The sequence below is a fragment of the Lycorma delicatula genome, chromosome 10, assembly GCF_047948215.1.
Source record: "Lycorma delicatula isolate Av1 chromosome 10, ASM4794821v1, whole genome shotgun sequence".
NCBI lineage: Eukaryota > Metazoa > Arthropoda > Insecta > Hemiptera > Fulgoridae > Lycorma > Lycorma delicatula.
The window spans coordinates 66,570,108-66,585,011 of NC_134464.1; the positions used below are offsets into that span (position 1 = coordinate 66,570,108).

A 14,904-nucleotide genomic window follows, 5' to 3' on the forward strand; every position below is an offset into this window, starting at 1 on the left:
AAACATACCAGAATTTCATGTTTAAACATTCACATGCATGCAAACCCATATACACATAAAGACAGATGTACACCTGTAAACACAAAATAAATTAGAAATTTAATAATAGATTGTCTTTTAATGAGTAATATACTGGTAAAAAATGTACCTTCCATGAGTTGGAGAAATGTGTTTATTATAACAATAATAAAATCTTTTCAATTATTTATTTATTTTTTTAATTATAAAATCAAAAGTACTTAAATCAAAAATGAAATAAAATAACTTTAATTTTAATATTTAAAATAAACAGATATCTACAAAATAGAGGCAGAGAACAAAATTGAAAAAAATCTACATAGGAAACAAATAGAAACTCTTAACACACTTGAGAACATTTACAACTATCTTCTTTTTCTTCTTCTTCAGCTGTCATGGATTAGGATCCAAATCCTGTCCTGCATCACAAAGTCTTCCACTCATCTTTTTCTGGGCTGACCCCAATCTTATCTACCCTCTGGACGATATTTCAATGCTCTTAAGGGGAGCCTTTTGTCTTCTATCCTGTTTATATGCTCTAACCAGTTCTGTTTATATTTCCTCATTATTTCTGTCATTCCATTCACATGGAACTGTGCCTCAATATCTCTAAATCCAATCTCTAGATCCAATGTCAAAATCTCTTTGTACACAGACATCTTGAACTATATTTTTTCATTTTAGTATTAACAATAACATAATCTATGAGAGACTGACTACCTCTAGCAGCCCAAGTTTACTTATTGATGTTCTTTCTAAAAAAGTATTACATATTTTTAAGTCATTAAATAGATAGCAAATGTTCTTTATCCAACCAAATGTGCCCATTTCTATTCAGGTAATTTTTGTGATAGGGCTCCTATCACCAAACTTACTCTAAACTTGCAGGATTTTTTTAGGGTGATCTCCTGTAAGTTCTTCCACCCTCTCTGCCACTGGGAAATCTTTCTCTCCTACCATCGAAATCAATGACCGGTTCTCAGTAACCCATCTCAGTAACTTCTCAGGTTCTCAGTAACCCTAGGCAGGGAGCCCTATAACTGGGTGCAACCATCCGGAGTCAGAGTGATCCAGTTTTTTTTATGAGGGTGATACTCCTCCCCCTCTACACTTCACCATCCTCTTGAATGATGTGGCCAGGTTGCAACAATGTTATTTGTTATTTTTACTATATAAATATGATAAACAAAAATCTAGTTACATTGGTATTTTAAGGAAAATAATTGTGTAATTTATAGGCTAGCGAATTGAAAGTTTTTGTAATCAATAGTGACAAATTTAAATCATTCATAGTAATAAAAAAAAAACTACACATAATAATAACAACCTTTTGGAAAAAAGTTGGATGAAGTCAAAAGGAAAATTAAAAAAAAAATATTGCATTGAAAAGGAAAAAATAATTTTTACACTATGCCCTCAGTACAATATTTAAAACTTATTTTTTGAAATTGGTGCCAAATTTTAAATTAGTTACGAGTGTATGGAGAGCACGAGATATGGATTACAGCATTTATTTGAATTAAGGCTTAAGGCTAGTTATAAAATTTGTTGCCAACTTCAAAAAAATTAGTTTCTGAGATTTTATTGATGATGTACTGGGAAAATTATTTTTTCATTTTCAATGCAACATTGTTTTTTTAATTTTTCTTTTTGGAGCCAATTTAATTTTTTATAAAACAAAAATTTTTATTTCATTCTTTCTAGTTTTATAATTTCTTTGAAGCAGAGATGCGGATAGGCCTACAAAAGAGATTTATCATAAGAAAAAAGACTTTTTTCTTAAAACAAAACAGTTTCATTCAAAATGACAATGATTTGAGGGAAAGGATGTGCAGGATTCAGAATCAAGAGTCTGATATTGTACATGAGCAGAGTCTACTCTGCTCATGTACAATATCTAACATTACAATATCTAAAATTACAATATCTAACATCTCTAAAGTGTGAGAATACATGAAATATAAGTTATCAAAAGAAACACAGTCAGAACAGGAATATTGACATGATTTTATCTGCACGCGTATTTAAGATGAGACTAAAGAACCAAGATCACATCATTTTTCATAAATGTGTTTGTAATAAAATGCCTAAGAATGTTCACCTCATTTGACCGTAAGAAAGCATCAATCTGAATAACTGTGAAATGAAAGACATATTTTTTACAGAGAATGTATCAAGTAATCTAAGCCATGTATTTAATGCAGAAGCTTTTCAAAAAGCATTGAATACATTGTACCCCCTAGATCAGAGTTTTTTGCCCAGTACTTTTTAATGGTCTAGTACCACTTGGGTATGATATGGGGCCATCATGGGATTGTTTAAAAAAATAGTTGATCTAATTTGGTGCACTTTGTGAAAAGTTATACCCAGACAAACCAAAAAAAAGAAAGATGTACAGGTAGAATTGAAAGCCTCCTCCTTTTTGAGGTTGTTACAAACAGCAGTGAAAAAAAAATATAAGTAATGAAGAAGTAGATGTAAGTACAGTGATCGTAGAAGTATTAAATATAATTAAAGTTACTCAAAATTCATAATTTACATTTAAAAATTTATTTAACAATATATGGTATCAAAATAATAGTTTATATATCAGTAGATTAAAATATCAACAGAATAATTCATTATCTAAAACAAATAACTGTCTTTGTATTTTTAAATTTGTGTTTTTTATTGATTTGCTCATACTAAAAAAAAAAAAAATAATTAAAAAAAGAGTTCTGAAGAACTGATCTTTGCAAAAATAATTAACATAGACAAAAAATATCTAGTAAATGATAACATTTTTAATTAATTTTAGTAAATTAAGAATTATCTGTGTAATACATTCACAAAAATGGATATTGCATATGTTTTTGGTAATGGATTGTGCTTACAGATGTTGCTGCAGCCTGACTGAATTTGAATTTTCAATCATTCTTTGATGTACATTTGAATAAAATAACTATTATCTGTATATCAGCCTGCAGTACTAAATGAATAAATTAACATATAAACTTATAGATTGGATTTATTTTCCAAAATTAAATTTTAAAAATTAATTAATTATAAATATTATATCTCAAATATATTTGAGTAATGAACAAGTTATTTTGACTGAAATACAATTGAAAGATGATTGTGAAATGGTTATGTTTTATGAAATTTATAATGTAACCGGTCACAAAAGATATTTAGTTTATAAAGAAAAAAGAGTAACTAAAATGAATATACAGTTATGTCTAAATGACTGGACAGTGATTCCAGGTGGCCAACTATTATAATGATTTCACAAATTATATACCACAGTCTATGTCCTTGTGAATCTTTTCAGTTATAATGAACAATAATTCAAACTGTACAACAGAATTTCTTCTGTAATAAATAATTTAACATTTTAAAAATAAAAATAATTTTAATGCTACTTGTATTAGAAAATTGTAATATCTCATTTTTACAAATCTTACCGTTTCATCAAATTTTTAAATTATTTCTTTTTAGTGTACTTTAGTTCTATCAATAGGGATAATTTAATGGAAATGTTTTATTTAATAATTCTTTATGTGCAGTGACTTCTAATAACATGAGAATAGGGAGAAAATACTTATATGTGAGAGGGGAGAAAAATACAAAATTAAAAATACATTTTTATTTGATTAATTAAATAAAATATCTAAAAATATACTCGTTTTTAATCAATTTAAATAAAAGAGGTCTTCAGTTCAATTTATCCTGTAAGTTTCAATTTAATTATTTTTTTTATTCACATTGCATCCATATTAACATGCACTAATTAAGGAATTTCCATAACAAAATCCATGAATGAGAACATTATTTGCAATTAAAGTTTATTTTACTTTAAATACAAAAAAATATTACTTTTTGACTCTTGTTTACAAAGTTAAAAAAAAAAAATTTCATAGGAAATATAGCTTTAGGATCCAATTTTTTAAATGACTAAAATGATTAAATTATAGTTATGACCAGAACTCCATTCTCCATCTGGTATCCAAAGAATTTTAGTTTAATATTAATTTACTTTTATAGTAGAAATTTGGTTGAAATATTTTTCCTTTGCATGGAAAACAAAATATTTTTGGACTGTTTATGTGAATTTTTAAAAAATTTAATCTACAGAATGCGTTCCTAATTACATTCATTTCCTTAAAATCATGCACTCTGCATAAAGCAAAAAATTGAGTATTTTACTTTATTTAGAACTAAGATTTTTTTAAATCTATTTTTTTTAGTGCATTGATACATCAGTCCAGTTAAATTCACAAGATAGTATGGCAGCTCATCAATTATACAAGGTATGTAGTTTAACAATTTAAAAAATTTAATGCACTATCCCTTTGCACCTGACAAGATCCAGATCCCTTGCAAAAGAGTTGAAATATAATCACAGTTGTCTGAAAGATAAATTGAAATTAACTCATGCATGTCTTTCTAGGTTTTGCTCTAAAATATTTGAAAATATAATGTAATATATTTAAATTCATTAATGAAATTTGTTAAAAGGAACCAACCAGCTTGGTCTAGTGGTAGGTAAACTTGTCATAAATCAGCTGATTACGAAGTCAAAGTTCTCAGGTTCAAATCCTAATAAAGCTATTTGCTTTTATTTAGATTTGAATACTAGATCGTGGATACCAGTGTTCTCTGGTGGTTGGGTTTCAATTAACCACACGTCTCAGAATTGGCCGACCTGAGTTTATTCAAGACTACACATTTACCCGTACAGTCACAGTACACAGAAAAGTCGTTAATGACTTTAATTGTCGGTGCAACTATAAGTAGAAATATTTTTAAAAAAAGAAACGACATGATTTCTGATTTTTTTCTATTTTCCAAAAAAAAAAATTAGGAAAAACATAAGAAAAATAACATTTTGAGATAAAACTTTATACTTTGAATTACTGCAGTATTTGATATACGAGGTGTTACCCAAAAGTTTGGGGAATTTGAATTTCGCGCGCGAACCATTGCTGGTACGACCTGCTGCCACTAGATGTGGCTAACAGTACTCTTTGTGAATCAGTGTTCCAACAGCTGTGACGGTGAGAGGCTGCATTGTTGACTTTCGTGTGGTTGTGTAAGGTTGTGTTTTACTGCTTCGGCGAAGTTCCTAAATGGCAGATTTTAAAGAGCAAAGAATCTGCATCAAATTTAGTTCATGCTTAAAAAAACTGGTGCAGAAACCCTTCGCATGCTTGTGGAAGCATTTGGTGACAATGCTATGAGTAAAAGTAAAACTTTTTTGTGGTACAAACGATTCAAAGATGGACGAACGACAATTGATGACGATGAGCGTTCAGGAAGACCATCAACAAGCGCAACAACGGAAAACATAGCGAAAGTGCGAGAGGCTATTGTTGCAGATCGTAGACAAACAATCCATGATGTTTGTGCAATCGTACAAATGTCATATAGGTCCGCGCAACGCATCTTGTCGGACAATTTGAACATGAGACACATTGCTGCAAAATTCGTACCGAGAAACAAAATCGTGTTGCGGTCTGTAGTGAATTGAAAAATTCAGCAAGAGATGACCCTAACTTCATCTCCAACATCATAACCGGTGATAAGACATGGTTATACGGGGATGACCCTGAAACTAAGCAGCAGTCGTCGCAGTGAAAGTCGCCAAGTTCACCGCGGCCAAAAAAAGCACGCCAAGTTCGCAGCAACATGAAGTACATGGTGATTGCTTTTTCCGACATCAAAGGCATTATCCATAAGGAATGTGTTCCTCTTGGTCAAACTGTCAATGGGATGTTCTATTGTGAAGTTTGAAGCGGTTACTTGAAAGCATTAGGCGCAAACGTTCAGATCTGTGGGGTAACAACAGCTGGGTTCTGCACCATGACAACGTGCTCGAACACACATCGCTAGCCGTTCGGAATTTCTTGGCTTCCAAAAAGGCAGTAGTGATTCCCCACTCACCCTATTGGCCTGACCTTGCCCCATGTGACTTTTTTCTCTTTCCGAAAATAAAATTTCAATTGAAAGGCCGTTGTTTTAACACAATTGAGGAAATTCAGGAAGAAACACAGAACGTGCTTCGAACATTTACATCTGCAGACTTTCAGGGATGCATGGAATCATGGGAAAAACGCTGGGATCACTGTACCAATGCCCAAGGGGATTACTTTGAAGAAGACAGTGGAAATTATAAGTTATGGTAAGCTATTTTATTTTTATGGTAAAATTTTCCGAACTTTTGGGTAGCACCTCGTACATTACTTAAAAGTAAAAAGCAAAAATGTTGTGCAGTGATTGAAAGAATGTTATCCAAAAATTTATCTATGAAAAATTCAGTGTAATATAAATTATCAAGTGTAGTGTTATGTGAATTAGTGTGATTCAGAGTAATAAAATTACTGGACTGTATGTCATTTCACATAAAATATGTGTTGATCTGATGAACTATTTATGTATATAATAATAAAAGCAAAACCTGTTTGATTTCTGCTGTGATCATATGAGCTTTATAAATATAATAATTGAAATTTTTAAAATTGTATATTTCCTTAAGTACTTCTTCCAAATTTATATTTACCCAGTTGTTCATAAGAAACAGACAAAGAATTGGATACTGCATTCATGAAAATTAGTTTTTTTTTAATAAAATAAAGAAAAAGTGAGTATGTTTCTTTCCCCATTTTTTTATGATTCCCAGGTTTCTCTGGGATCCTATAGTTAGTTGTTTTTATGGAAGATTTTTACTGTAGATATTGTTCATTTATTTGTCACAATTTTTTTTTATTGGATTGCAGTTTAATCTTGTGTTACCTTGTGATTTTTATTTTTATTTCAACTGTTGAACTGTTTCAAACTGTTTGTATGAAACTCAACATTTTTTTTTGTATGATACCTCTAGAAAATTAAATATAAAATAAAAAACATAATATTTATTCATTTGTATGCTTTATGCAGCTGTGACTCAGTAGTAGTTACCTAACTTTGCTTCCCTGCACTCCTTTTTTATTTTTGTCATGACACGTTTCTTGCCTCTTAGTTTTCTTGTACATAATTTTTTTTTTTCATATGGGTGATTATTAAGTAAACAAACACCTTTGATATTTTTTTAATTTATTTTTTTTTCACAACTATCATTTTTGTAGACGTACCTGTATTTTAAATAAAATAAGACTAAAAAATGTAAAATGAAATAAAATCAATGGTTAATAATTAATTATTTACAGTTAAGTAAATAAATATACACCAACCAAATATATTACTCTTCTTCTGATATAATCTAGTAAAAAAATTAAGGAGCTAGGTGGGTTTATCCAGGGACTGTTTTGTTTGCTTAAATGAATATATATATATAAAGCCAGATATTCTTATTACCAAATTTGTTCTATACCAGTTGTAATTTATAATTTTATCTACATTAATTAATTAAACAAATTTTCAACTAGCAAATATGAGCGTGAGCACAGGCAAACACATACACATACACACACACTTGGATGTACTTATTTATGCTTTTGAAAGCTAGTAAGTGCCTGCATGTAACCATATAAGAACAAGTTTGAGTCTGGCTTAATTTTAATAAATTGTGTAGCATACTGAATAACTTAGCTGTAATGGATGATAATCTCTACTGATAACAGAAGTTAAATAAACTTAATCATGGTTTTAGCCAAGTCACTCCCATATGTATTATTATTGACTAATAATACTGAATCAGGTAAGAAACCTGATTTATCTAGATTTCTTTTGCCAGATAATTTTTTCATCTTGTGTTGATAATATTTATAGATAATTATTATAATCTACAATTCTATTTTTATTCTAGGCTCAACCAATGACATTGTTGGATTCGAGTCAAGGCTCAGAACCATCACCGATTAGAAGTCAAGATCAAATTAATGGTTACCCAAGGTAAGTTTTATTACTATCTTCATCAGTTTGATAAAATTAATAAATTTGCAAAATCGTAATCATTCTTACAGCTTGTTGTACAATTTAAAAAAATACTCAGTTTTTTCAAACTGCAATAATATCAAAATAATGGTGAAAAAAATCAGCGTGATTCTTGATAGTGAACCCAGGATTAATTAATATTAATATTTTTTAATTCTTGGATAAGCTTAGTTACATTATTTTAATATATTAATTTTAATTTCTATTATTATGTTTCATTTTCTGTTAATATTTTTTAATGCTTAATCCGCTCCATGAACCCTGATAGTTTCTGCTTGGAAATATGATGAATAAGGTTTATAAAATATAAAAACTTCTAAGGCTGACTGAGATTTGAATCTGAAACCTCCTGGGTGGAAGACAATATAAGATCTCTTTCATCCGAGGAATTAAGGAACTTTAATTGCTTTGTTTATTCACTTTTTTGTTTAATCAGACCTCTTCATATATTTATTAATGTTTTACTCTCTATTTTTATAAACAAGGTTTATTTATTATTTATTTATATTTTAATAAATTAAAAATTTCTAAACAAGAAACAAATTAAATTTTATAAATAACTGCTTGAAAAAATTTCTAACTAAATGGAAATTAAATTTATGAATAAAGCAGTATCTTGTCAGGAAAGGACATAACATATATATATATATATATATATATCTTACGGACGAAATGATTCCGGAACCGATTTAAACTTTCTCCATACTTAAAATCTCAATTAAGAAAATCGGTTTGCGCCTCCACGTTGGTTCGTCTGGATAACCAGTTAGAAACGTGGAGATTTCTACTGGTGAACTAAATCGGAATCACCTCTCTTGATCACATCCAGAGTTGTAACTCGGGAATTTATTCCCACCCAAGGCTGACTTGCCTTTGAAAGTCAAATATGGAAGGTCTTTTAAGAAAAAATACACCGTCTGGTAAATACCAGAGAAGGCTGCACTCGGATCCGGTGGGCAGCTGCTTAAAAGATAACAATGAATCGGAGCGTTTGGAAACACCCAAAAACAACACAACTTCAAAATTGAGGATAAGACACAAGCAGATAAACTACATTGCCACTCACAACATTAATTCTCTAACTCAACCCGGCAAACTAAAAACTCTAACAGACATAATGGACAAACAAAATATCCAAATCGCAGGACTTCAAGAAATGAGAAACACCGATCGAGAGCCGTTTGAATCTCAGGGTTACAGAATTTACAAAGGAATCCCCGGGAAACGTGTGATGAAGAATTGCCCACAGTTCGGAACAGGATTTGCAATCAATCTTAAAATAATTGACTCAGTCGTAGAATTTAAGTCTTACTCCCCCAGGATTTCAACCTTAACCCTAAAATCAGCCAATAAATTCTACACCATAATAAATGTCCATGCTCCCACCAATGACAAAAACAATCTTAAAAAAGATAGAGAAGAGATGGACAAATTCTGGGAACTTCTTGACCAAACTGCAAACAACATAAATAAGACCCACACGAAGATTTTAATAGGGGACTTTAATGCCCAACTTGGTAAAGAACGAAGATATCTTGATATTATCGGAAAATGGCCTGCCCAAAAGAAAACTAACAATAACGGCCAAAGACTTGTCGAATTTTGCAGAAACCATAATATGATCTCAAAACCCACCTATTTTATGAGAAAACCAAACAAATTGAAGACTTGGAAATACCCAGATTGGAAAAAAGGAGAATGGCAACTGGATCATGTTTGCATGGACCGGAATTATCACAAGGAGATTTATAATGTAAAAGTCTTGAGAGGAACAGATACTGGATCGGACCATTACTTAATTAAAGTTAAAATAAAATTCACCCCGCATAAAAAGAAAAAATCCCAACCTAAAAACAAAAGAGCTTATGATCCACATAAATTAATAAACAATGCCATCTTTGAAGAAACAACAAAAAAAATCAAATTAACTAATAATTTAAAAGAACTGACATCCCAACTGAAAGAAATAGCTGAAGAACTAGCCCCTATAAACCCAAGAAAAAAACACCAATGGTGGAATGAAGAATGTGACAAAGCAGTCAAAGACCGACACCGGGCTTGGATCAACCACCAAACCCAGAAAACTGAAGAATCTAACCATGAATTCACCAAACAAAGGAAAATAACTCAGAAAATTATAAGAGGAACCAAACGACAAGCCCAAAAAAACTTGATTCAGCAAATAGAAGAAAGTTCCAAGAAAACTAATTTCCGAGACTATTATAAAATTTTTGGTCAGGCTCTTCAAAGATATGAACCACCCACCCTTATGCTGAGAGGAAAAAAAGGAAATATGGCCCACACCAATAAAGAAAATGCTGAAATTTTGGCAGAAACCTTCAATAGACTCCTCAACTGTGACGACCCCCCAGAGCTTTTTGAGATTGACACTGAAACTCCAGTTAAAACTTCACCGGTAAATATCAACCCGCCAACAATTCAAGAAGTTCTCGCAGCCTTAAATGAAATAAAAAACTACAAAGCAAGCGGAGAAGACCAGCTTTTCGCAGAACTCTGGAAACACTCATCAGTTTATTCAGTCAAAACTTCCCTACATCTATGCCTCGTGAAAATATGGAACGAAGAAAAACTTCCAGAACACTAGAATCCATCCATTACATAAAAAAGGGGATAAAACTAATCCGGAAAACTACAGAGGCATATCTCTCCTGGATTGCACATACAAAATCCTGTCGAGAATCATATACAACCGATGCAAAGACCAACTTGAACTGGAACTTGGGGAATACCAAGGGGGATTTAGGCCATGGAGAGGTTGCCCGGAACAAATAATATCCCTAAAACTTATGATGGACTTATATAAAAGACGGAAAAAACAACTAATAATCACCTTCGTCGACTTTAAAAGGGCCTATGATTGTATACACCGACCATCCATGCTGAATATTCTGAGAAACCTGGGCCTTCACCCTAAACTCGTAAACATGATAAAATTAACTTTAACCAATACCCAGTCCAGAGTGAAATTCAGAGGTGAACTCTCTCAACCCTTCTACATAAAAACTGGATTGAGGCAAGGAGATGGCCTCTCACCACTCCTTTTTAACTGCGCCCTCGAATTTGTCATGAGAAAATGGTATGAAATAAATCCCAAAAATATAAAAATGGGTACTAAGAAAAACTCCATCACACTAAATTGCCTAGGATTGCAGATGACCTCGCTCTTTTAGCAAATAATATTCAAGAAGCCAAAACACAAATCATGAGCCTTCAAACCTAGCACAAAAGATAGGGCTTCATATCTCTTTCGAAAAAACTGAACTAATGGCCATAGATCCTCTGGTAATAGAGCACATTACGGTAAACAATCAGAAAATTAAAATAGTAAAACAATTTAAATATCTAGGGGAAATAATAACTTATAATTTAAATGAAAAAGTGACATGGCAAAACAGGACAAATAAAATGATTAAATCCCAAAAATTAACTTGGTCAACATATAACAAAAAATGCCTTTCTGCTAAAACAAAACTTAAACATTATAAAACTGTAGTACAGCCAGAAGTCACCTACGGAAGCGAGACCCTTTTCAAAATCACTCAGAAAAACCGAATTGAAAAAATTCTGAAAATAGAGAGGAGAATTGTCTGAACGTGTATCAATAAAAAACACCAAAAAGAAGGCCAATGGTGGATTGTGCCAAATGAGGTGGTGTATCGAGAAATAGAGCCTGTTACTGATACTATGCGGAAAAAAAGAATCTCTTTCTTCGGTCATCTCATAAGGACACCGCAAACAAGACTATCAAGAAATATCATTGAAAAGCTCTGGTTCCAAAAGCTAGAAGTAGGATGGATCAAAGAAATTAGAGAAGATATGAAAGAATTGGGAATTTCCCTGACTGACCTACAGAATAAAACTGGAAAAATTACAAAGCTAAAAGATAAGAGCATTAGATTTAAACAAAAGACAGACAAACTACAAAATACAACGAAGAGGGTGTTTACGGATGAAGAAAAGAAAGCAAGATCTGAACGGATGAAGAAATACTGGGCAGCTCGAAAGAGTAAAATAACACGCTTTTCTCAGAAAAGATCCAACTAAAATTGACTTAAATGGTCCCATGTTGGCCGTAAAAGCATAATAATAATAATAATAATATATATCTTACACCAAAATAGCAAAATTAATTTAAACTTATCAATTTATATAATACAGTTTTAGAACCTTGAATTCAACACGGCCATTGAAGATACTATAAAAAAACTCTGAAAAAGAACATAAAACAAGAATGAATATATCTAAAATTCTTATACAGCATATATATATAAATAAAACATTTTAGTAATATTTAATCCTAATTTAGTAAATGAATATTTAATAATTAAAAAAAAAAAAATAATAATTTTTAACTGTTGAAACTGATATTAGGTCTGTAAATTTTTCATTTTTATCTTAAAAAGTAAATATTAATGAAAATACTGAAGTTGTTACTAGACTTTTAAGAAATCTAGTATTATAACATCATCCATAAAAAATCAAATAGCATCCTTGATCTTATAAAATAAATTTTGTTTATCGAATACACTTAGCAAAAAAATATACTCAATAATAAAACAGTACTAGACAGTGAATTAAAACCAATTAAATTTCCAACAACCCAAAACAGTGTAATGTTATTTTTGCAGAGAACGTAAACAAAATATATTTTTTTTTAATTTTTAAAGACATGCTATTCTTCAAAAAAAATAATGAAACAATTCATAATAAAAAGAAAAATATAATTTTGTTTTTAAGAAGATTACTTTTAAAAAAAAATTACATTAAAGAAAATCACTTTAATTCTTTGGCAAACAAAAAAAAAATATTTACATGCAGTTTTATTATAACCTGGATAATTAAAATAATACCAGTTATTTATAACTAAAGCAAATGATTACCATACATAAATTTTAGAAGTTAAATTTACACTAGTTATATTAAAATGTGCTTCAGCAGCCACCTGATCTCATACTGAATTGACAGTCAAAACTAATTGTATCGAATGCTACATCTTATCGACTCAGATCCCTTCCTCAGGAAGGGATCTTATCGACTCAGATCCCTTCCTCAGGAAGGGAACTCATGTTCCCGTAGTGGAACATCCTCAACAAGTTCCCCATATATATAAAAAAATATATATATAGAAAAAAAAAAGTTTCAATCACTAGTGAACAACATCATAAACAGTAATTTTAGGGATTTTTAGTACACAATTAACAATATGAACTGAACATTTTGAACTTTGTTGGAAAGTCAGTCAAATTCTTTCTGTGTTTACATCACTTAAGCCTACCTGGTGAGTGCTTTAGAATGCTTCCAGTTTTAAAAAGTTGTTCGTACCATTTTTTTATGATTCTGTCACTCGGAGAATTTCTATGATGGACTCAAGTATAATTTTTTTGTACAACAATCACTAATTTTGTTTCTGTCAATCAGTACATGCACTGTGCTTTCTCTTATGGCGTTGCCATGGCCTGAAGCTCGGGCTAATAAATCTTGGCCTGTGCAACAGTCTAATGTAGATGTTGTCTAATGAAGAACATGTAAACTAAAACTTAGTTATTGCTTAAGATTACTTGTAAAACACTATTGAATCCTGCAAAATAAAAACTATATTCGTTCTTGAAGCCCCAGAGTTCTTATTTGGACACCTAGTATACCCAATGCTGGAAGTAGAAGGGGCAGATAAAGAAGAAGAAAAATAAAATGTAAAATAAATACATAGTTAATTTATTTATTACAAAAACAACAAGCCTGGCACTCAATTACATTTTCTTGATGTTAGATGAATTTTATAGCATATGAAAAATTACAAGCCTGACTGGGAGACGAGGTTCCAACCCAGAACCTTTTTAATTAATGTCTAAAATATTTAAAATGATAGTATTTAGTCATTATTAGGTAAATATGGTATATTTAAAAATATAAACACACTTCTTTGAATGAACAAGTAATTTTGAATTTGTTGAATTATTGACAAATCTGTTTTAATAGATAGCTTAATTGTAACCAATATGTAATTTAGTAGATGATAACAACTGTTGATTTTTATGTGTTTTACTGAAATAGTATTTTATAATTGGTAATGAATCCATGGATTTGAAAAGCATATTATACTTGGTTGAACTGGTAACTCTGTATTATACTTGCTGTTGTTTTTAAGCTTATGCATTTAAAATAGTGGGTTTAATTTTATTTCAAAGTTGACATACTTTTCCCCTCTAGTAATAGATTTATTTTAACAAAGACTTATTTTTGCTTAATCTTTAGTCCTTCACCAGCTACTGTGTCTACTGGTGCAGTACCAAGAACACCAGTTCACTCAACACCAGAGGATTCTAATGGAAAAACCTTTCCTACAAGAACGTATCATACAATAAAAGACATGATATCAAGCAGATTTAATAAACGTGAAACAACACAGCAACAGCATCAACACCTCTCTCATCAATCACAGGTACAAACTGCATCACAATCACAGATGTCGCAGTTGCCATCACAACCTCAGCCGCAAACACCACAAACACCTCATAATAAAATTGATGATAATCTTAGTCCGCAAAGTCAGTTACGTCAACATGGTGTTTACTTAGCTACTAGTGCACAGCAACAAAGTAGAGCTATGAATGTAAATACACCAAGCTCAAATGAGGTTAGTGTTGATTTTTTTTTTTTTTAATATGAAGAGAATTACTTTTTCTGAGTAAATCTTTATATAATGACAGATTTTTATGATCTGTTGTTCAACTAATTATGTTACTTCTGAATTAATAAAAGTAATTAAAAGTTAAATGAACTAAATTTTTTTTCAGTTCATAAGCTGTAGTTCACCAGTTTGTCAATACATTCACTGCTGGTTCTGTGAATGCATAGTAGGAATAATTATCATGCCATATACCTGTCACACAAGCAATGATTGGTGTGAGAAACACCAATCCCTACACTTACAATCTTCTGAGATCACTGAGAGGT

At 30.9% G+C, this 14,904-nt stretch overlaps 1 protein-coding gene across 3 annotated transcripts in view; it reads left to right on the forward strand.

The window, feature by feature from the left end:
• LOC142331397 (uncharacterized) overlaps positions 1 to 14,904 on the forward strand; it is a 324,283-nt gene that overhangs the window by 278,320 nt on the left and 31,059 nt on the right. For 2 of the 3 annotated variants that reach the window (XM_075377279.1, XM_075377281.1), the window contains 3 exons: positions 4,245 to 4,307; positions 7,802 to 7,887; positions 14,203 to 14,584. In XM_075377279.1, coding sequence (XP_075233394.1) covers positions 4,245 to 4,307; positions 7,802 to 7,887; positions 14,203 to 14,584 — 531 coding nt within the window. The remainder of the gene's footprint in view (positions 1 to 4,244; positions 4,308 to 7,801; positions 7,888 to 14,202; positions 14,585 to 14,904) is intronic. The other variant, XM_075377280.1, reaches the window with a different exon arrangement.